The sequence below is a fragment of the Panthera onca genome, chromosome C1, assembly GCF_046562875.1.
Source record: "Panthera onca isolate mPanOnc1 chromosome C1, mPanOnc1 haplotype 2, whole genome shotgun sequence".
NCBI classification, from domain to species: Eukaryota; Metazoa; Chordata; class Mammalia; order Carnivora; family Felidae; genus Panthera; species Panthera onca.
In genome coordinates this window covers 157,551,988-157,575,447 of record NC_138346.1, presented here as the reverse complement: position 1 = coordinate 157,575,447, position 23,460 = coordinate 157,551,988, and the positions used below count along the sequence as shown (strand labels likewise).

At 37.4% G+C, this 23,460-nt stretch overlaps 2 protein-coding genes and 1 pseudogene across 7 annotated transcripts in view; 2 read left to right on the top strand and 1 right to left on the bottom strand.

The window, feature by feature from the left end:
* The window catches only part of ST6GALNAC3 (ST6 N-acetylgalactosaminide alpha-2,6-sialyltransferase 3), a 533,022-nt gene extending 519,102 nt beyond the window's left edge, over positions 1-13,920 (top strand). For 3 of the 4 annotated variants that reach the window (XM_078451774.2, XM_081796419.1, XM_078451775.2), the window contains exons 4-5: positions 9,211-9,318; positions 10,408-13,920. In XM_078451774.2, coding sequence (XP_078307900.1) covers positions 9,211-9,318; positions 10,408-10,594 — 295 coding nt within the window. In that variant the 3' untranslated portion in view covers positions 10,595-13,920. The remainder of the gene's footprint in view (positions 1-9,210; positions 9,319-10,407) is intronic. The other variant, XM_078451776.2, reaches the window with a different exon arrangement.
* Positions 13,921-14,029: 109 nt separating this feature from the next.
* LOC132672693 (uncharacterized) overlaps positions 14,030-23,460 on the bottom strand; it is a 217,134-nt gene continuing 207,703 nt past the window's right edge. For all 3 annotated transcript variants that reach the window (XM_078451777.2, XM_078451778.2, XM_081796420.1), the window contains 2 exons: positions 18,823-18,885; positions 14,030-17,342 (listed from right to left, as the gene is read on the bottom strand). In XM_078451777.2, the coding sequence (XP_078307903.1) occupies positions 17,129-17,342; positions 18,823-18,885 (277 nt within the window). In that variant the 3' untranslated portion in view covers positions 14,030-17,128. The remainder of the gene's footprint in view (positions 17,343-18,822; positions 18,886-23,460) is intronic.
* On the top strand, positions 17,526-17,600 carry LOC132673922 (U4 spliceosomal RNA; annotated as a pseudogene).

Below are 23,460 nucleotides of genomic sequence, written 5' to 3'. Positions count from 1 at the left end.
GCTATAACTCTGCTAAGCTTAGCTGAACTTGGCTCCAGTTTTGGGCCCATGTCTGCTGCATGCGTTACCTCATCCCAGGATCTGGGCTAAAAAGCACCCCCTCCTGGGATGTGTTGTTCCTATGATGGAGGGAAGACTTGTAAGAAATGGGAGCCACATGATGCTTTTTAAATGTTCTACTGGGAACTATTAATACTACTTCTGTTCCATTGGTCAAAGCAAGTCATTTGCCAAGTCCAAAGTCAGTGAGGCAGGGAAGTTACTGCACTCACAAGCAAGCCATGTTCTGGGAGGGAATGAACAATACAATGTAATACAGGAAAGATGAAAAAAAAATCTATGGTTATTGAGACAAGGGCCTCTAAGGTAGCTTGAATAGTTTGAAAGTAGAACCTACACAGGCTGTCCATAACTTCTCATGTCTTCCAAATTATGGGCCATTAGGGAAAGCAGAGGTCCAAGGCAAACAACAGAGTTTGGAGACAGAGATTGGTTATAAGGGGACACAGTAGCATCTCTTCCTGTAGAAGCTTTACTTGCTGGTGGAGATGTTGCTTTCGAGGTCATTTAGTTCGGTGTCTCTAGAGCTGAAACGTATTTTAAAAGGTTCACATTTTAAATTTTCATTCATCAGAAAAATCCAGTAACTTCAATGTTTATATCAAAAGTGTTGCCCTTTAAAATGGCATAGATCGAGAGCCTCCAGGTAGGTATTGAGGAAGGCTGCTTGCTCAGGACTTGTAACTTAGTTTATAACACAGACAGACACTACTGGGTACATCTGTTATCATCACACATATTTTAATTGTTTTTATTCTTAGTCATATATTGTTTACATTTGTTCTCAATCCTGAATTAATGAGGAAGGAAAAAACATAATTCTGCCAATTTTTCCCTAGATACTTTCCTCCAGATCCATAAATTTCCATCATCTGAAAAGACTATATAGAACATCAAGATATCTCTAATATTTCAAAACATAATGTAAGGAAGAAAAATAAATCAGTGTTATGTATGTATCCTGTCTCTAACCAATAATCTATTATGAAAATAAACAAACACATGATGTTTTGAGGTCCATTCCAGATTAGAGGACATATGAGAACTACTCTGTATTCCCTTTATTCTCATACCTCAGTGCAACTACAGAGGCCATTCCCTCTGTTTGAGAGTCTCTTCCTTCTCCTTTTTCTGCCTGGTGTTCTCATTTCACCTTAATCCACAGCCCAGCTCTTACTTCTAGCTGGGAAAGGAATCGCCAATTCCCCTCAGCTGTGTCTGTTGCTCTTCCCACGGTAGTCCCACAGCACTTTAAGGAAATTACCTCCTTGATAGCTCGATTGGTGAATGTGGTCATTAAACCTGTCTCCCCCACTTGACCCTGAGTTGAGATCAGGGGCAACTTGGTATTTCCCAGGCTGTCGTACTGTGCCTCACACCCACATGTGACTGGAGGAGAGTAAGCAGAATGAGCTTGATGAGATCAGAAACTGAAGGGAACGTGGGAGAGAGCATTTCAGGAAGAAGGAAGGTGTATATCAGCAAAATGAGTAAAAAGACAAAAACTGGCATGTACAAGATATGTTTAAAGCTCAAAAAATGAACACATATGATGAGATGGGAGTTCACGAGTAGTCCTGGAAAATACAGTGGGGAGTTTAGGTTTGTGGGAGAGATGCCCATTGTCTTAGCTTGTTTGGGCTGCCATAACAAAATACCCGAGACTGAACACAACAGAAATTTACTTTCTCACAGTGCTGGAGCCTGGAAGTCCTAGATCTTGGTGCCAGCATGGACAGTTTCTGGTGAAAGCTGTCTTCCTGGTTCACAGCCTTCTCACTGTGTTCTCAAATGATGCAGAAAAAAGAGAGCTCTGTGGTCTCCTCTCCCCCCTTCTCCTCCTCCTCCTCCTCCTCCTCCTCCTCCTCTACTTGCACTCATCCCATCATGAGGGCCCGTCCTCTTGACCTAGTGTAAAGCAAATTATCTTCCCAAAATCACATCTCCAAATGCCATCAAATTGGGCATTGGAGCTTCAACATAAGAATTTGGAGGGAATACCATTCGGTCAATAGTATATGGTTAAGGAGCCAGACTGGCCTTAATGAAGTGGGCCAACGAGATCTAACCGTCCATCCCTGACATTCCTGAGGTTACATTGTTCATTTAAGAAAGTGAATGAAACTCCAGAAATCAACATTTCCAATTGAAGGGGCTTAAAAGCCAAAGGGCAAGAGCAAAATAGCCTTTTAATTTCTGAGATGAATGAACAAAGTAATTTTTGTGAGTGGTATCTTCTATTTCTACAGCAGCCATAAATCATACCTTTGGGAGCTGTACCATTTTACTTTTAAATGTACATTTTGAAAAGAACACAGTCGTTTCTTATTATGCTCCTTTTGTACAATTTCACTGCATTCATCACGAGCCAGAGAGTCCTGTTGATTCTATGGCAGGAAAAGTATTTGTTATATTCACAGTCCAAGTGCCTACTGATTAGCCCAGGCATCATATTTGCTGATTGGGATTTCTCCATTTACTCATGGTCCATTTTTCATTACTTTTCAGGCCTAGATTTCTTTCATTTGATGCATTCTCTTAAGAATCACTGTCCACAATATGATATTTTCACCCATTTGAGAAGTGTATGTCCATTTACAAGTGATTCAAGCCAACATCAAGAATTCTGCTGCTCCATTTGCAGAAACTTGTTGCTGCCTAAAGATTTGCTGGGCATGTACCATTGATAGATAGTACAAATATACAGTGTTAATATAATGGGAAAACTCCAGAGTATTTCCATAGCTCCTGACTATCGAATAATATACAAAAATATATGACTTGGGGACAGCTGAAATTGTTTCCACACTTTGAGCTCTGCTTCCATTAGACTGGTTCACAATATTAGATTGAATCCCAAGGTGCTACTGATAATCATCAGCTGTTTTTCTTGCCCAGTCTCTTTGTTTAAATGCGTTCTTTCATTATCCGTGGGCCTTTGAAAAAATGGGGGAAAGAAGGTTTTTAATTGAATAATCTGTATTCTGTCAGGTATTCCTCCTCCCTAGGAGAGTATATGGAAACTTACTTTGCTATTTTTATTTATCCTGCCAGTATCATATATTGATGAGAGAACTGAGATCCAATAGTGTTAAAACAAGACATGAAATATTGATTAATTCTTTTTTTAAATTCCCTTTTTACTCATGAGTATAGCAGATTTCAGAAGCTGCTGCCAATATTGTGCTCTCCAATAAACCTCCATTATTAGAGGGTCTTGATCCCCTTTGGGCTTTGATAAATGATAATTATGCTTTTAAAATGTTAGCTTGGAGTGCCCCAGGCTTTGTTTTCATCAGTTCATAGAAGGAATGAGTAAGAAACAATAAAATTTAGGCTGCAAAGTTTGAGCTAAAGACCCCCAAAGGAACCCTTCCATGAAGAGGAAGCAACTAGCGACTGAAGCAACTTAGACTCCTCATCCTTGCTCCTACCTGACACATTTTTCCTTTTCCCATTGCACATTCCCCACTGCAGGTCAGGACTTGCCTTTCGGGCCTAGGCCAAGTGAATTCGCTGATTCCTAGGGCTGTATTAGAAGGTGAGATAATGATTTAGTGTTAGCCAAATGTGAATGGCTTCAGATAGATTAGTAAAGAGAAAGAATAAGATGTTTGGCTGAATGAGGAAAACCAGTGGGACAGTCAACAGAGTGGGCAGAATGGGAACTGTAGATAGGGATAACCTGAATTTTTAGGATCAGGGACATCTTTGAGGCAAACTACTCTAAGCCAAGTGTAGGCACTGGGGAATTGAGAAATCTATTACCCTTTTAGGGCACAGGTGATCTTGGAACAGAGGGGAATCTGGTGAGATATCAAAAAGAAGTTACCGCAGAGAGCAGCACACACACCCCCAACAAAGAATTATCTCATCTAAAATATCAACAGTGCTGAGATTGAGAAACCCTGACATAGAGAAAGTGCTATTATTTCATCCATCAAAGATAAGCTTCTTGAGTTCAGAACCCAAGTCACTGAGCTAATGGTGTTCAATAATTAGCAGAGCATCCTATGAATACATAGTAGATTCAGTTTAATCCAGTTTTCTTTTGAAGGGTATTCATTTTAGTTTCTTCAGTTCCTCCCCTGAAATTAGCCAAAAGGGAAATCTCACTCATTAGAAAGTTCCAGCTTGCCAGGTAATAGGGGAAAAATGCTTCACAATATGTTTCCAGAAATGAGAAGATGAGAGAACATGCTCGGAAGCAAAAGTACAGGTGAATGAAGCATGCTGACAGCCAAAGATAGTGAGATTGGTAAAAATAAGGATAGCTTGACAGACAACGAATCCCTGTGGGCATGTGATGACCTTTAGACATCAAGAAACAGTAAGTAAACATCAAGGGGCAAGGTAGCTTATATTTTATTGGTAATAAACTAGATGAAAGATCATATTTTAAATGATATGCCTTCAAGCATGTGCTATATCAAGGTGTTGACAGCATCATTTTTCCAAGAGATGAGCAAGTAAATTTAAGTAGTTTCCAAGTAGTAAGTATCTTGATTACCAAGGAGCAATGGGATGTAAAGTGTGGCCAGTGGAAACAAATGATTGATAGCTTCCTCTTAACACTCCTGCCTTTACTTTTCTCTGCACGGCTCATTATTCTGCCACATTAATTTAAGCTTTCTTACTGTATTGAATTAGGGGCTTAAATTCTCTTATCATCCCTATGGGAATTTTGATTGTTTATTTGTAGATGACAATAATTGTTTTTATCGATCCCCAAATGTAGAAGGTATAAAAAGTGCTAGAGCTGATGGCCAGCTGGTACATAGTTAGGGCTGCGTGCACAAGTGACAAATTACAAGACAATATTTGGCCCCAGAGGAGACCCTTTAGGAATTTTTTAAAACATCTTATAGTTATTACTAGTTCTCTTCTATCTGAAAAGCATAAACAATTTCACATATGTCAGCTAAAGTCTTTTTGTTGTTTTTATTGAACCTCAAAAGGTCTACTTGAGTAAAATTTATATATCCTTATTTCTAGTACATCCACACAGCAGGAGAGTTTGGAATGGTGTAGCTACAAAAATTCCCAGGGCCAGTGCCATCCAGGCCCAGTGAGTTCCATTAGAGACCCAGATCACCAGGGCAATTATTCAGAATTCTTGGATTAATCTAGCAGTTGCCATTATGCCACTGCGAGTATCTTTAGATGACATTAACTCCAAGCATTTTGAGAAGAAACCACTTTGCAGTCACCGACATGGGTAGGAAACCTCACATGATTTCACATCCCAAATTTATCAGAGGAACCAGAGAGAGAAAATGCAACTGTCTAATTAAAGTGCTGTTTTTAGGACAGGACACTTAAGCAGTATGAGCCCCCTCAGCCTGAATCAAATGCAACACAGCTTGCTTGAAGATTTTCAGGCAATTATGATCTGTCTATCCAGAAATAAAATAAATCAGGTTAGGCTTAAAGGTAATTAAGTATCAGAGACATGGTAAATTTTCCTTAGTAGTTGGTAACATGGAAAGATATTTAACCAGGTGCCAAACTCTGAAATTCTTGACCTTCTTTTCCTGTGGTAGAGAGAAGGTAGATACGTAGAGGACCCACTTCGACAATTGCATCCTATTTATCCTTGGGTTCTGTTCTGAAGGTTTGTTGCTCAGCTCTCAACTAAGTTGAACCAGAATGAGCCAGGAGAGTTGTTTTGCAGAACAGAGGTCCATATGTCACACAAATGATCTTCCTTCCTTTATTCTGGAGTTATAATATTATCTTGGCCTTAACAGTTAGCAATTCCAAGGCCAAACTGACTCCCAAGAAAAACACATAAAAAGAAAATTTGCCCTAATTTAGGTTTACTTTTTCTCTCAAACTAAGCTTTAGTCTCAATACTACGATCTAGTTGTGTCCTTGGTCTTGGACATCCATTCCAGCACATTCCATGAGCAGTAGTGTGAAAGAAGGAAATACGGAGCTCCTTCCTCCAAAAGTTTAGTGGCTATAGCCACTACCATTGCAAGGTAAAAACTTTGCACCATTTTTATATATGCCTTAGGCATTTAGTGGCAGACCCACCGCAGAAGTGGACATTAAATGTGATCTCACTGATTAAGGTGTACATTAATTATACATTCAACATGTGTGGAGCATGTTACTGTAGAATGGGTAAAGCTATTAAGGGTGATGATCACAGAAGCAATTGATTTTAAAATTGGAAAAAACCTTAGATGTGACTTAGTCCAACCATCTCATTTTAGAGACAAGGAAATTAAGATAAACATGTTTTCCAAGGCTTGATAGTGGCAAACCTGGAATGTGAAACCAGATATCCACATTCTCAATTCCATACCTATTCTCTACTGACTCTGGAACACATGGGATTGTGTTTTGTTAAACTGTATTGTGATTGTTTTAACAGGTGTGCTACTAGACCATATATTCTTTAAGAAAGTATTCATCACTAACTTCTAGCATAGGATCCCAATAAATGTCTGTTAAAAATACCAATAAATGGGTGAATGAGTGAGACCTCTTCTCCTCCTCATGTACAAATAAATGCTGTAATGTTTAGTTGATCTCTGCTAGTGCATGGTCAGCCTAGTAATGAAGAAAGAGAGGGTAGAAAGCTTGAAAAAATAGAATGAGAAGGCAAGAAGAGTAAATGGTGTATACAATTCAAGTAGGAATATAACCAGAAAAAATTCAGCACGCAGACAAAATTTCTAGATTCGATTTGGGAGCTTTTAATCAAGACTCTTGCCTATTCTGATCTCTCCCAGTTTTCAAATAAGGACTTTTAAGCAGATGGTGCTTTAAGCAGTTCTCATCATTGCTGCTCCCCCTCAGACCCCAGAACACAGGATGGACCACAAGTTAAGTTGTATAATAAGCAAAGTTGCTCTTGAGTGTATTTCGCCTCCCTCTGGTACATCTTCCCACCCATTTGGCACCCATTCCTAACCCATGCGGCTGCTGCTCTTCTTATCACAGAGGAAAGTGCATGTAACTCAATGTGGTCCTGTTTCTGGAATATTTCCCATTTAGGACGCACACCAGGAAATACAAAGAAAGACAACTTACATAGTGGATTTCAGACTCAGTGGCAAATGAGCAGAGGGGATGGATATATATATGGACTGGGTTTTTCTCTCCTTACAAATCATCCAAGTCAATTAAAATGAAAGTGAGAAAACAGTTACCAACCCCCACTATGAGCTTATATTGCTCCTGAACTTCTTACGTGTTGTAAGTAATTTGGTACTAAACGATGCCTGTTTAAAAAAAAAGAATCAAAGGATTCGGGGTTCTAATTATAGCACACCGATGGTTTGGTACTAGAGAACTGTATCCACAATATAGGACATCAGTGGGCAGCATCTACTGGCTGGTGGGCTCTACCTAGAGAGTGGTTATCAGTGGCTACGTGTCAGGTTCTAGAAGAGCTGGCTATGCTCCCGTATGCCAGGAAGTCTAAATGTAAGGTACAACATTTAGTCTTTTTTAGAAATGGTGCTGCACAGTTGCCAGATAACCTGGCAAGACCCAATGCCCCTATGGAAAGACATTAAGGAGATAGGCAGTCATTCATTTAGATGGATTGGGTCCCCTTGACTAAAGCCAAGCATGGAGATCCAGCTTTTCATCCAATGCTCCCTTGAGCTGCTGAAGTTTGGCAGACTCTTCCAGTCAGCACTACATCTTAACTACATCAGCCACTCTCCTCCTTCAGTGACTGTGATTCCCATCTTTTCCTTAAACATACCGAGCGCACTTCCACATTTGTGGTTTTGCCCTTTACATTTCCTCTTCCTGGAACACTTTCCTCTCCTATGGTCTGTTGAGCAAGTGGCATCTGTCTCCTATCACCAAAGGTAGAAATCCAAGCACTTCTTCCCACTGTACCTTATTTGAATCGGCAAGAAAAATACAATACGGTCAAACACTGGATGGAGCATTACTTTACTCACATTGAGAAGAGACAGAAAAAGATCAGCTCCAATAGTGAGCCTTGGTCCCCACGGCCAATGGGTCCTTCCTGGCAGCTAATTCAGAGCCCTTGGCCTACATGCAACCTGTCTTGTGATGCAGAACAAAGAACCCTGTCCACTCTTGCCAGGGGACAGATATAATAGTGGGTTTGGTCAGGTGTCATGTAACATGCATACTTAAGCAGAACAAAGGAGTACATATTGAGTCTGAAACAAGAAAAGATGAATTCCCACACAAGGCAATAGCCTGGAACAGGCTGTGAGGGCTCCTTATCTCTTATTAAGGAAGTGTTCCAGGCTCAAGGCTCATTCTTAATGCAGCCAAGATGAGAGCTGGAAGACTGTATGCATGAGACTGTCTTTTCCAATATGTTCCACCATAGCTTCTTCCTATTCCCACCCCACCGCCAACAACCATCCCCTGTCCCCCACCCCCAGATTTTGCTCCTATTATCAAAGAGGCCTTCTCTGGCCAACCTTTATAAACACAGCCACCTCAAAATCTATGAAGACAGAAGCATTGGTTGTTTTGATAATTGCTGTATCGCCAGCATCTACAACAGTGAATGCACATAGTAGGTGTTCGATAAAAATATGTTGAAAAGATTGGTAACATGGGTCTTACAAAGGAAAAGTCTTGTCTCATGATGTCTGGAAATCAGTAAAGGAAAACTTTGCAGATGCTTTCCTAGACCAAGTAATTCACCTACACACTGCATCTAATTTACACTGAGAAACCCAACAAGTCTTAAAGAAAGTGATATGTCCAGGTAAGCAAGATAACACCATTATCATTCAGTTTCCATCAGGGCTCCAAGCAGCTTTAGAAAACCTGTCCTCTGATATACAGCACTAATTTGTGTCTTACGGAAAATCAAATAAATTATTTTTTTACCCAAAGGGAGCAGGATTATTTGACTTCAGATATTTGCCATATGGCTTCTCTTCCATACAGCATAGCTCCTAGGCTTAAGGTAGTAAGAGTGAGAGCATGCCTATAAATTATTCAGAGATAATTCAAAATAAGTGTGTATCTTTGACAGATTGTCAAGTTTCTTAATGCTTCTTCCTGATAACAAGTGCTATGTTTTTGATAAAAGGTTGCTCGTTTCTCACCACACTTTATTGTTGTTCTGTGTATGTGTTTTGTTTGTTTTGTTTTGTTCATTATTATTGTTTGTTTTTGTTCCCCCCACAGAGTCCAGTCTGGCTCTTATCTCAGCACGGGGTGGTTTACCTTCATTCTGGCCATGGATGCCTGCTATGGCATTCACGTCTACGGGATGATAAATGACACCTACTGCAAGTAAGATCACAGGAAATTATTTTTATGCATCTCCAATTCTGATATCTTGTCAAAATATCACAATTCATTTTAATACCATAAATCGGAAAAACAGATAAAGCAACAATTATTTCCCGGTGCTCTTTGCTGACATGACATTTTATTGTCAGCACATCAAGTTGTGACTTTTAGGGGTGATAAAAAGAAAAATATTTACTACAATCTAATGTCAAATGTCAGAAGGAACATTTTTCCCTTAATCAGTGGCATATCAGGGATTTGTGGCTTGGAAATACAGAACAAGTTTAGTGGTTATTTAATTTGCAAAGCAAGTTTGTCATTTCTGCTGCTCTAAGGGTTTGATGGATAGCTAGCTACTCAATGGTTATATTTGATCATGAAGGACAAAATGTCCTGAAGCCTCAGAGAAGCTGACAGCTTAACAAGAATTCCTGGAAATTATATTTCACTAATAAGTGAGTAATCTGCCAGATACTTATTTAAAATGGGTATGTTTGTCCATAGTATATCCCTGCTGGAGGGGTTGTTTCTAATTATTTAATAAAAAAAAAAACCTTCCATGCTTCATCAAAGTAATGAAATGGATTTCCCTACTAAGAATTGGCATAATGTAATTCAGAGAGTATTGTAATCATATTGTCCAAATGGTAACTAAACCACAATCTTCATGATCAAATATTTCTACCCTAACTGTAAGTATAATGGAGCACAGATGAACCGAATATCTTACCCTGAAAAATTACAAAGCTTCTTTAAGCTCTGCAAGAGCATCAGGCTATCCAAAGTTTGCTTCCATTATATACCATTTCCTCCTTCAAGGGATAGGTATATGTTTGAATGCAATTGGTGTGATGTATAAATTTTATTTGATTTATTAAAGCACTAAGGGTCTGGTACATCTTCCTAAAAGCTTTTATACATAATAGCTTTTAACTGAGTTCATGGACAAGAATCATGCATGGGTTTGCAAGTAAATGCATTTACTGGGCACATAATGGATTCTTGCAAATCACTGCTTCATTCTTCATCTTAATTCTTCTCTCCTTTTCTTTTCTTCTTTTTTTTTTTTTTTTTTTTGTTCTTTTTTAGGACAGAAGGATATAGAAAAGTCCCCTATCATTACTATGAACAAGGAAGAGATGAGTGTGATGAATATTTTCTTCATGAACATGCTCCATATGGGGGGCATAGGTTTATCACTGAAAAGAAAGTGTTTGCTAAATGGGCCAAGAAACACAGGATAATATTCACACACCCAAACTGGACAGTGTCTTGATGTTAGTTTTTCTGATCTTGCCACAACACTTGACATGGTAATACCACAACTGTGATGATATTGATGCTAATGACGATGATGGTGATGACAAGGACAACAATGATGATCAAGTCTGTACATTCTCAGATATGGATGGTGACCCTGCCAGTAATTTGAACTTGGGATTTCATGGAGGGTGGTTGTGCTCTTTCCATTTATTCTGAAGGTTCAACATTACATACTGCACTTTATAATTTAACTGGAATTGAAATGAAGGCCAGTAACATGACAGCCGTGACCTAAGAAATGGGAAGATTATCCTTCAAGATAGCTGCCCAGTATTCTTGAACAGTGAGTAACTTTCAAAAGCCATGGGATTTGGCCTCGTGAGACTAGGTTATTGACTCTATGGTCTCTTCAACTTGAGCAGCTCCACCATCTTGAATGGTTGATTGTCAAACACTGACCCAAGAAATTCTATCTGGGTACAAGTATTGTACCACACTTACTAGTTAGCCTAGAGGCAGTGAAGGAATCTTCCTGACATACCATGGTCCTATAGTACCTCCTACAGCTGAAGCCTCAGGCCATTTCTTGATTAACAAGAGAGATATCATGGCCATCCTACCCATCAGGATTATTCAACAATTCAAACAATTCAAAATGGGCCAACTAGCAGATCTTGATGGATTTCTGCTCCCACCACTCCATTCTCACTACCCCAAACAATATAACCTAACCCGGTACTAGAGTGATCTCTATTACTGTTTAGTTATTTCTGGTTGAATCCTAAATATTTCAGAAAGCTATTTAACATGTAAGATACCAACACTGTAATAACATATACTGTGAAAACATTCTTAAAACATAACCAAAAGGGTTTACTAACTCTATTTCAACATCCAACAACACAAAAATATATGCTTTTTAAAATCATGAAACGAGGAAAGCAAAGCATATTTTTACATCAATTTGTATCCTACCATACTTCATAATATATATTTGTATATTCAAATTTCTATTTTATAGGCTCAAGATGCATCTCTCCATACATTACATTATTGTTGCCAAGTGCCAACTGTTAGACATGGAGAGGAGATGATTCCTTGTATTAAATCTGACCAGAACTTTTGCCTTCTTGGGGTTGATTTTCCCCACAGTGTATCAGTTGTTATACCATAATAACAACAATAATAATGACCTTAATGTCCAAAGTGCTTTGTCATGTAGAGTCCTCATACATATGCTGTCTCATGTGATGCCTGTGACCATCCATTGGGCTATTGCCTGCACATTCTGACACCTCCTTAGCAGATAAGCTGTAATTTGTTAATTGCTTTGATATATTCCAGATCTTCCCTTTGCTAATATTTGTATAGAATAGCATTTATGTAGACTAGTAACCAATTGATTTCAGTGCCAAATATAATACATCAGGATATGCAAAAAGTATCACAAGGATGGTCTTGGCCATACACTAGGACTCCTGTGAACGTAAGTACTTTTGATTTTTTTTTTAAATGACTCTTTTTAGGTACAGAAAAATGAGGAAGCAGGACAACAGGAGGGAATGAAGGCAGAGAAATACAGTCTCCTGTCCCCATCTTGAGATGACATTGTTCTCCATATAGTCATTGTTCGTTAAATATTAGAGGACTGATTTGCTGAGAGAGTCGCTGAGAGACCAAAAATATCCTTGCAAATGATTCAAAAGATACAGCCAAGCTTAACTTACAGAGAATGATTTGGAGGATGAGTGTGATGATACATTTCACCTTAGGAGGTCTTTACCATGCTAGGTCCCATGATTAGTTCTCATTAAATGAGCCATCTTGGACTAAAGCCTCTTTGCTGCTCTCTGCTGCCATTTTGATAACACCAATACATCCATGAAAATGACCAAACACCACAGTGGAACTGTTACTGTTGTTATTCTTCTGTTGTTTCCTCATGTGGTTTTCAGTTCTGTGTATGTCAAGATTTTTTGAGCTAATGATGGATAGGATTGCCCACGCAAAGAAAAATAAACAGATGCAAACGTTAAAATTGTAATACAGACTGTTTAACCCCCTGTTGTGATATAAAAGTTCCACTTTTAAATATAAAGGAAAATGTGATTCTCAGAATGATTCAGGGAATGACACAATTTATTTAGTTTTCTGGTAAATGCAGGGGTAAACCTATTTGTTTCAGTCCTTACCAAAAAGAAACTTTCAACACTTGCCTGCTCTCCTGTCTCTCTATGAAGAAGACTTAGCAGGAGACTTTGTAGTGGCCACAGACACTCTGTGGCAGGAGTTGTTTGTAGCAGGCAGTGTTTCCTCTGGAGGGGTAAGGGTGGCCTCTCCTCTCCTTTCCTCTCCTCCCTCCCCTCCCTTCCCCCCTTTTTTTTCTTAACTAAACCTCAATCCCACTTTTTATTGTCGTTGTCTTTCATCTCTTTTTTTCTAAAAGTGGGAAATAAAAACCATTATTCTCAATTCGAAGACCTAATTGGATGATTTCCAGTGTAATCAGAATTTTGATAGAATCACATAGCTTATTTTTCTCTGCAGTCTTAATGTTCTCTGCTTCCATGTTCTGTATTTTTTGCCCTCAGCTTCCTAATTCTAGTGGAAATACAAAGTCTAATTTCTCTCATATTGAGAAACTTTTCATCCAAGAGTTACTGATAGAGAAGAGAACGACAAAGGAGCAATTCAAAATTGTCACACAAATTTCTGGCCCCTTCCACTAGTTCTAGTCAATTGAAAGGCTTCATCCAGCAGCTAAACATTGAAAAATTCAACTGAACTCTCTCTCACTGATGTATATGTATTCCAGGAGTTAACATCTATAAAAAACAAACACGTTTCAATTCCATCCAATGCTCTAGACAAATGGACTATTGAAAATGGCCACAATTTGCTGAAATCAGCGTAAAAGCATGCAAGCTAGAAACAATAGAGTAAATATTATTAATTTAGAAGAAAGCAAGGAAATTTTAAAAAGGGTTTTAATATGAACGTTTGAATCCTTTCAAGTTAGCATAGTGATAAGTAGTAATGACTTATATTGTTATGATGGTAATGGGAATTAGAAACCTTCTAGACTATGTTTTACCTTGCTATCAAACCTATCAAAGAAAAACCAAGGATGTTTGTATATATGCACAGAGTCCATTTGTGTGTGTGTGTGTGTGTGTGTGTGTGTGTTGTGTGTATGTTTAAATGCATACATGTAATCCTATATTTTTCAGTGATGTGTATGAATCACAGAAAACCTATTTTAGACTTCAATGAAATGTGTTGGTTTACATTTTGAATCCTGATGAAAAAATAAAGCAAAAGTCAAAATGAAACATACCAGTTGTAAAGAGTACATAAAATAATGTTCAATGGCTGGCCTATTGAAGAAAGAGAAGCTGCTTAACCTGGAACCGAGAACACAGATGCCACAGTCGTCAAAGATCAGACCCACAAGTATAACCATCTGTATTGTAGGCTCTGACAATCACAGCTCTGCCAAAGTCACATGGAAAAACACTACATCAAGCTGCATTCACACTGAAGTGAATGAACACTGGCCCCCTTATTAAAATCAGCCTGTCTTTAGCGTAAGCAGAACTCAGATTTGCATGATTTTTATTATATGGTTAGAGAACTGTGACCATTGTGCGAAGAGAAAAATATATAAGGAGATGGTTCTTTGAAGGTTTGGAATGAATCAGCCGTTGTGAGAGCAAGAGTCTGAATTGGGGACTTTGCTGACCTTTCCAGAAGTATAAAGGCATCAGAAGAGAATCACTGGTTATTTCCTTAGAAAAAAGACAACACTAAGTCCTTTACCTGGTGGTGTTAATTGGATGCTAATAGTAAGCTCAGCTTTAACTTTAATAAGCAAGATAATATAATCAGATGGTTTATTTATTTATTTTTTTTAGCATACCCATCTAGCGTTTAATGTGGCATGTCAAATGCAAAGAACAAACCATGTCGTCCAGTGTCAGGTGTTTGCATGCCTTAGCACAAGTGATTTATAGTCCCAGAGACATGAGGGGGGATAAAGATGCTTTCCCTGAACTGCATTTTTAAAAGTCAAGACCTCATCATTTTAATAGTATTCAGAGATCCAGTGACTGAAGAAGCCAGTACTAGCCTTTGTTAAGTATTCTAGACTTTCAGAGCTTCAAGGGGCTTTAGAGACTAGCCAATCCAACCCCCCTGTCTTGAAAAAAATAGACCTATAGAAGTGAAGTGACTTGTCCACAGCTCTAAAATAGACTAATGGCAATACTGAGAGTCAAATTCTTACCTCATGTCTCCTCTAATACTTTTTCCACTTCTATTTTTTTTAAAGAACAAAACGGTAGCTGGAAACATGCATAAAAGACTTACTGAAAAAGTCTATGCCTGGAATCCTAAGGCTCCAATTAGTGTTGATTCTACTTATGGTCAGAGAAATCCCTACACTGAAGTGCAGAAAGATTCACATAATTGAAAGAACATATCCCAGTAATTGTCCATATTCTCTGTTCTCTATGTTTATTGCTAAGACTACACCACATTCTTTTATCATGAATTCTAGGACTAATTTAGAGAATGTAAAAGTGAGTTTCTTGCTTCTTTGTTATTGAAGATGATCATGTCACTGATACTCATCTTCTAAGAGGTGTTGATTATGGAGGTTGATTGGTGGAACTGGTACATCTTAATGTCGAAATATCCCCAGACCCCGTGACCTAATCTCTCACACCAGTTGGGCTGCCTATATTAGTGAAATTACCCAACTGCACAGGCTGGTGAAATGCTACCCTTTGTTTTCTCACCCTCTCTGTACCACACAAGATCTTTGAGCCAGATACCCTCTGGGAAGATAAATCAAAGCCCCAAATGCCCCACACGACTTAATCACCATGCAAAACTCAAAGAGTTTTTTCTTTATAGTCCACTCATATGATACTGTTAGAAGTGGAGAATTTTGAAACTATAGTCACTAGGCTCTGAAAATGGTTTCTTTGACTCAGAGATAACATATTGTTTTGTTGCTTGTTTCTGTGGAACCTTAGAGAAACCACCAGAGTAAAATTCCATGTAAATTGCTAAAGCATCAAATCAGGGCTGTCCTTGGGCATTGTAACTTTGCAGAAAATCTCATTTAGTTGTGTTTTTTTAAGTCCTCTCCTTTTTTTCCCCCTTTTCAGAATAGGCACAATTTATTTTCAGAAAAGCTCTTTTTTCTCTACAGATAGGTTTCTTTTTGTTTGTGCCTTGGAGACTTCAGAAAAATAGGAGCTCACTTTCATAAAAGTGAAGAACATCTTAACGAATAAATAGCCAACTTCATATATTCACGTATTTGTCTACATAGTGAACAGTATCTTCTGAGAAACTCCAAAGGGACACAAACCAGGGCATTTCATGGTTCGTTGTTACCAAATCTTCAAAGTACTAATTTTCTTGTGTTTAACTTTGTTGTCATTGCTACTGAGTAAATACCCATTTCTATTACATACAGTATATTTTATGCTTCACTCATTTTTCTGAGTTCACACAATCTTTGCTGTAGTCACTCATTCACTTTAAAAACCTGTAATCTTCATCTATTTATAGAAGAGACTGTAAACGCACAGAGTTGTGCACTTGGTGAGGTTTTTTTTTTTCCTAACATCAAATTGCTTTATTTATAGGCACCATGCCTTAGAATAAAGCTTACTAAATGGCAAAGGGCTACTGGTATATTTCAGTTTGGTTTGCTTTTACAAGATAAGTAAGGACATGTGAATGAAGCCAGAGAGTATTTGTCATTGAAAGAGAAAAAGCAAGGCTGGGGTTGGGGGAGAAGATATTCAATATACTCAGTACTCAAGGCAGAAAGGCTAGGTCTAGACTACTATCGTGAACAATGACAAGAGAAAATGTTGGTCAGCTTCCAGAATGAGTTTTTTCCACATTAACTATCTAATGCTGAGGTATATTTCCTTTCTTGCTGTATCAGACCTGTTAGCAAGTTGGGTTAGTACATAAGCTGCTTAAAATACAAAAGTCTTCATTCTTAACTCTCTCCCTCCTTCATTACATCCCTTCCTTTCCTCCTCCGCTCCTCCCTGATTTTCTTTCTAGAAAATTCGACACTCTTGAAGTTGAACATTATATGTGGATAGTTTCTCATTTTACAGATCAACTTACAGTACTTTACCAAGCTCTGTAGGTGACCCCTATTTGGATATGATCTTAAAATGAAAGTCTTCTTTGGGAATAAAGTAGTAATAACTTATATGCCATGTTTATTATAGGGCTGTATACCTCATTCAATATCCTCAAATACTCTGTGAGGTACGTAATGTTACTATCACCATATCACATATGAGGAAACAGGAGCACATAGAGGCTAAGTAGCTTGTCCAAGGTTGCATAGCTGGTGATGAAATGAGGTTTTGAGCTCAGGCAATTTGACCCAAAGTCCATACCTCATTGGGGCAGGCTAATCGATGTAAACAACAACCCCAAAATTTCAGTTAAGAGAATAGGGTTTGTTTAGATGCTCCTCTCCAAACAGCTTGTCTCTGAGGATGATTCAGTGACCCAGGCTTCTCCCATCATGTAGCTTTGCCCTCCTCTGCATTCTTGGAAACCTCTCCATTTGGCCTGCTAATGGGGAAAGAGTATGGAGGATTCTGTGTTGGAGGGTTTTGTGGACAAGTCCACAAGTATGCAACACTCCATCCATATTCCACTGGGTAGTTTCAGTCACGTGGCCTGGTAGAGGTGGGCAGTGTTGTCTGATGTGCCTGGGAGGAAAAGGAACAGAGTTTAATGAATATGTAGCAGTCTCTGGCATAGTATTCTTAGTCATGATGACATATAGCCTAAAAAAAAAAATTACTCAGTTTTGTGCAACTGTATGGATGAATTATGTTGATAATCCTTATTAAGAACACCTAAGAAAAATTTCTCTTTAAATGGATGTCAGTAGCTTTGCGCAGTGGCAGTATCATAGCCAATGAGGTTTATCCGAGGCGTGATTATTGCTAATTGAAAACTAAATGGATGTCAGTATCCATGCCTCAAACAAAATAAACTAGGGAATATTGTTCTAGGTCCTATAATGCCAAAAAGAGAGGAAATGATTTCCCTTACCCAAAAAAATAAAGACAGAAATTAATATGCTAGAAATACTTTCAAGTGACTTAACTCTACCAACAGTAGAAGTAACATGACTTTTAATGTCTTCATGATCTTTGGTTAACATAAGATAGATCTATCCTTGCCTCTGATCAACCAATATTGTGTGTATGCCTCTTTCCTTCCCTTGTAAGATGTTGCAAAAATTAAGTTCCCTTTTCAACTTCGCTTTGGTCTTCAGGTCTATGCAATGTTGCGATGATTTTTTTAAAGTAAAAAATGAAACTGGCAGTTCTCATATCTGAAAATAACAAATTTCTCTCTTGCACACCCCTCCCTTTCCCTATGCACATTGGCATATGAGCTTGTTCAGGGGAAAGGGACTTAATATGCCATATTTGGTTGTCCATACCAAAATGGCATAAGGTATATTCCCCTGGAGAGAGGCCCTTCATACTTTTTTCTCTTTAGCTCCCAACATTTTTCTTCCCTTCTCAATACTTTCTATTTTTGCACATTATTTTCTTTAAGCTATCTAGAAATTCTTTTCCCTTAATGCAAACAGAATTTCACATCCTAAAGTTCTTTCTCACCTAATAGGAAACTATTTGCTGTCTTGGGAAAAATGCTTTGCATGTTAGCATATAAATTTTCTTAGTTTGTCCATTGAGAGAGATTAGTTGAGACTCTAAAAACAAAATAATTAGAGAAGAGAAGCAGCCAGTGTTTGCCTTCTTCCAGATCAATGTGAAATTCCTTTTTTAGGACAAAAAAACTATAGCAACTGGTTGATGAATGACATAGGTTGGACATTCTGTTTAAGGGTTGTAACTGGTGATAATATCTGCAGGTACTTTACAGGATTAAATTGAGGTTTACTACCCCTGAACCCATGCCTAAAATTGTTGAGTAATACAAATATGCAGTGTGTGTACACCAGCAGCCTCTTACACCATGCATTAAGAGTTCTTGCATCTATCATTGTAAAACTTTTCAAACATACTATTTCTATGCTTATGAAGTCACTTAAAAATCTATGTAATCTTCCAAAATAATTTTCCTCCACATGCCTACGTTTCCCCAGAAGTGTAACAGATACAATTCAATTCACTTAGAATGGTTTTCCATCTTTAGTGCCAGTCTTACCTCAAATTAAAATGGCTTGTCCAAGACATATTTTGGTGACGCTGATTATAGTGGTTTTCATCTCTAGTAAAAAAAAGAAAAAGGACATACTCTATAATCTTTGATAGATAAAAGGGCATTAATGTTGGATGAGGACATTAATGTCATGCAAATGGATCTGTGGATCATGCAGAGCTGTGAGTGGCTGTTCAATATGGAACGATATAAAAAGAAAAAAAGCATTCAACAACACAAACATATGGGTTCAATAAAACCAAATGAAATCTGACAGGAACAAATGTAAAGCAGGGCACTTAGGTTCAGAAAAGACAAGAGCATGACTTTACAGCAGTACTCATGAAAAATATTTGGAGGTTTTAGAGCACTCTAATATGATACATAGCAATTTAAAAGGTCACTGTGACCTAAGATGCATAGAAAAGTCCAAGAAGAGATAGCAAGGTTCAGAATTGATCAGACCACTTCTGGAAGTATTTTTAAAACTTGTTTTAATCCTTAACAAGAAATTGCAAGCATTTCCCCAATGTCATTAAATTATCTTAAAACACTTTTAATAGCTATATTGTGCCATAATCTATTTAACCATTCCCCCATTGTCATTTTTTTCTATACGAACAGGTTTGTTCAAGAGTTTTTGGGCACTTCTCTGATTTTTTTTTTCTTTTAGTGTACCAATGTACTGAGGTGCCTGCTTCCTCACACCCTTGCCAGAATTTTGTGTTGTTTCTTCCATCTTTGCCAATTTCACATATGCCAAAAATGGTATCTTGCTTTAATTGGCATCCAGTTGATTACTATGGAAATTAAACATTTTTGCATATTTTTTGGAAATTTATATTTCTTCTTTCATGAATTAGTTCTTCCAATATATTGCCCATTATTTATGGCAGTGGGAGTCACAATACTTTAAAGATACAGAAAAATGAGAATTCGTTCAAAAGAAAGGGAACAAGTTAAGAGCAACCAGGATCACGAGAGAACTGGAAGTCATGTTGCACCAGCGACTGGAAAGACAGCTAGCTTGGTAGAAGTTTTCAGGAAGAACTAAATTCAAACATTTGAAAGGCATTAATTCAGGTATAAAATTCATTTTAAAATGAGTCAAATTGCAGATTTTATCTCAGAAGGACATTCAGAAAAAAATCCAGAATTAGAGTGTAGGTTTTTAGAATGAGTAAATTTGTAGAAAGTTTTCACAGACCAAGACCACCTGCTTGTTCAGTATTTTATGTAATTAGACAGAAAGTGGAACTCCTTTGCCCCCAAGGTCTCCTCCAAAGCACATGTTCTGTCAAATGGAATGCAACTCCATGTGGGAAAGCAAGATTTGACATGAGCGCTCTTAAAAAAATTAGCCTAAAATGGTTGTGCTATGGGGGCTCCTTGCCTTAGCGGCAGCATATTCACATACCATCTCTTAAAACAAGTTATTTCTAATAATGGCAAATGTCACCAAATTCATGTTCCTAAACTTTGGGAGCACATTCCATTGCTGGCAGGTGCCCACAAGTACACGCCACAACCCCCAACCCCAACTCTACCACTGTTTATTGCTGACTTCATTCTTGAAATGCTTCACAAAGACCTGTAACTTCCTTCGCTTCCCAGTGGGGGAAATTTGTTCACATTTCACACATTCATATTTTTATATACTTGCTATTGTGCTATGTCTTTGAAATGTAATGACTCAAGAAAATTACTTTTGATATCATGGCATTCCTCATGTTGGTAATTTATGATAATAGATGTCACCGTAGATTTAAGAGTCATTTATATTGTCCACCTTTTCCTATTTCTGCTAGATTAAATAAATTCTTCATACCGAGTTTTGCCACATTTTTCAGGTTTCTAGTCTGTATCACTCACTTTCAGTATATTTATAATCCTTTTATCTGGTCTTTGTAGTTTCAAAAATGGTGCCTTGGATATTTTATGTTTTGAGCAATCAATGCCCTTTTCAAATTGCCCTCTTAAGGTTTTTGTAAAATAATATTCTCTATAATATAACTTTAAATTACCTATCTTTTTCTTTACTAGACTTAATCCAAGAAGACTAATTGAACATTAAACATTTTAATCATCCCACACTGTCAAACCTGTCTTCTCATTATTGAGAATTGGATGGGCCATGAGCTTAATTGTGTTCCTGGCAATGAAGTAGACTGGAAGCTTCATAATATGATTAGTATATAACTATAGAATTAGTCCTGGTATTTATTAATACTACACAAATATACATTGAATATAACCAAATTCATGGTGCTTCATTAGTGCTTTGGAGAATACAGAGATGAGTAGGTTGTAGTACTTATCTTTATGAAGTTTACCAAAAAAATAGAAGAATAAATCAAAATTCCAAATAACCAAGATAACCCAAAACAAGTTAATGGCCACAAAAATGATGCAAATGAGAATGTTGCATATGATACGGAAGTAAAAGAAGTATAAGGAAATGATTCAAATATAAAAATTGTCATTACATTATATGTGCAAGTAATGTTCAAATATACCTACAGGGTGATTCTTACTCTTAGGATGACCCAACACACAGTGAATCTCAGGAAGTGCATCTTGAACTTCTGTTAGCAATGCCTTATAGAAATGGTTAATACAGGAGACAGCCACCAAGACAAAAAGATGCTTTCATCTAACACAACATGAGGCTTCCTGACAGAAGTATCTTATAGAAGAGCAATGTTTACTAGAAAATTAGGAGTTATTCAAAATGCTAAAAACTCTTCTCCTATCTGCTCTGAAATCTGCTAGGGGACCCCAGGGTTCAGTCAAGGTACTATTTTTAAATGTAGTCATTGAACAAACAATACCTTTCAAAGACATTTCAAAGTAAGCTGTGAATTAAAATAGCATAGTATGTGGAACCAATGTAAGCGTAAATATGGATTCGTTTTATCCCTTTTATCCGTATAGATCAATTAGTCTTGTACTATTATTCTTGATATGCATTCACTCTCGGCTTTAGTAGTTACCATGAATGTGAATTACCCTGATTAGGTTTTTTTTCTTATGATGGTTTCATCTATACTTATCTACTGAGCTTAAATGAAAATTTTCTAATGTAATGATAGCTATATGCATCTAACTGGAGACTTAAGCAGGGCTAAGAAACAGACTGAGAAAGTAAAAATCATAATATGCACCTGTTCTGACTTTCACTTGCTATCTACAACTTCCAAAGAAAATCTAATAGAGGAGTCACACTTATGTGGTTAAGTGGCTTTTGTGACCTGAATAACCTACTTCCGTCTTCCTGGAAGTGACTAATCCTGTGTGGTAGGTGAGTTATTCTGAGTGGAGAATGAGTAAAGGGAGAGGAGATAGCTAGTTGTAAGATTATTATCTTCCTTGTCTCTTCTCAGTCTCTGCTGAAATCTTATGTTCTTTCCAAAAGGTTCTTCTTCTACATTATATATTAAGTTGAAAAGGCTACCCAATGATCTCATGAGCTATGGTTATTGAGTCCAGAAAGAGATCCACATATGCTTGGTCAATTGATTTTCATAAGGATGCCAAAGTTATCCAATGGAAAAAGAATAGTCTTTTCAACATATGGTGCTGAAACAACTGAGTATCTATATGGAAAAAGATAATAATAATAATTTTAACTCTTACCTCACATATAGAAAAATTGACCTGAGATGTATGATTGATCTAAGTATAAAAGAAAATAAAAATTCTAGAACAAAACAAAGTATAAAATCTTCATCACTTTGAATTAGACAAAAATTCCCTAGGATACAAAAAGCAAAAATCATTTTAAAAGAAAAATATTATAAAGAAGGAATTTAATCAATTAAAAATGTTTTGGAAGATACTGTTAAGGAAATGAAAATACAACCCACAGACAGAAGAAAATATTTGTAATATGCATAGCTGACAAAGGATTTGTATCCTGAAGATATAAAGAACTTTTACAACTCAATAAGATAAACATCTCAATTTAAAATGGGCAATTTGAACATATGCTTCACAAAGGAAGATATATAAATGGCGAATAAGCACATGAAAAGATGCTGATCATCACAGTGAACAGGAAATATAAATTAAAACAGGCATAAGGGATTCACTGGGTGAAAAAATTCAACACAGTCCCTGCCTTTATGAAGTTTACAGTATAACAATGGGATAGTGCTGGGAAAGGAAAAAATACAGGTCATTTGGAGGTGATGACAGAGGAGATCCTTACACAGACAGGTTGGACAAGGGAATTATCAAGGCAGGCTTCCTGGTGAAAGTGAATTTAAGCTGAGATCAGAGGATCAGTGGAAGCAGATTGAGCAAAGGACGTACGAAGTAGATAAGCATGGACAGGGAACAGTATAATACAGAAAATCATGAAAAGAGGAAGCACGAAAGTTCAAAAATCTAGATGTTCACTTACTATGGCTGCCTTGAGAAAAACCATAAGGTGAGAAGTGGAAAGTGGTGGTTAGAGATAAATAAGCAACTTAATAAGTCTTACAGGCTACCATAAGGATTTTTATTATAAGAGCAATCCATGGAAAACATAGAAAGGTTTTAAACAAAGACATATATCTGACTTGCTTTTTTAAAAAAAAAATTTTTAATGTTTTTTTATTTATTTTTGAGACAGAGAGAGATAGAGCATGAGCAGCGGAA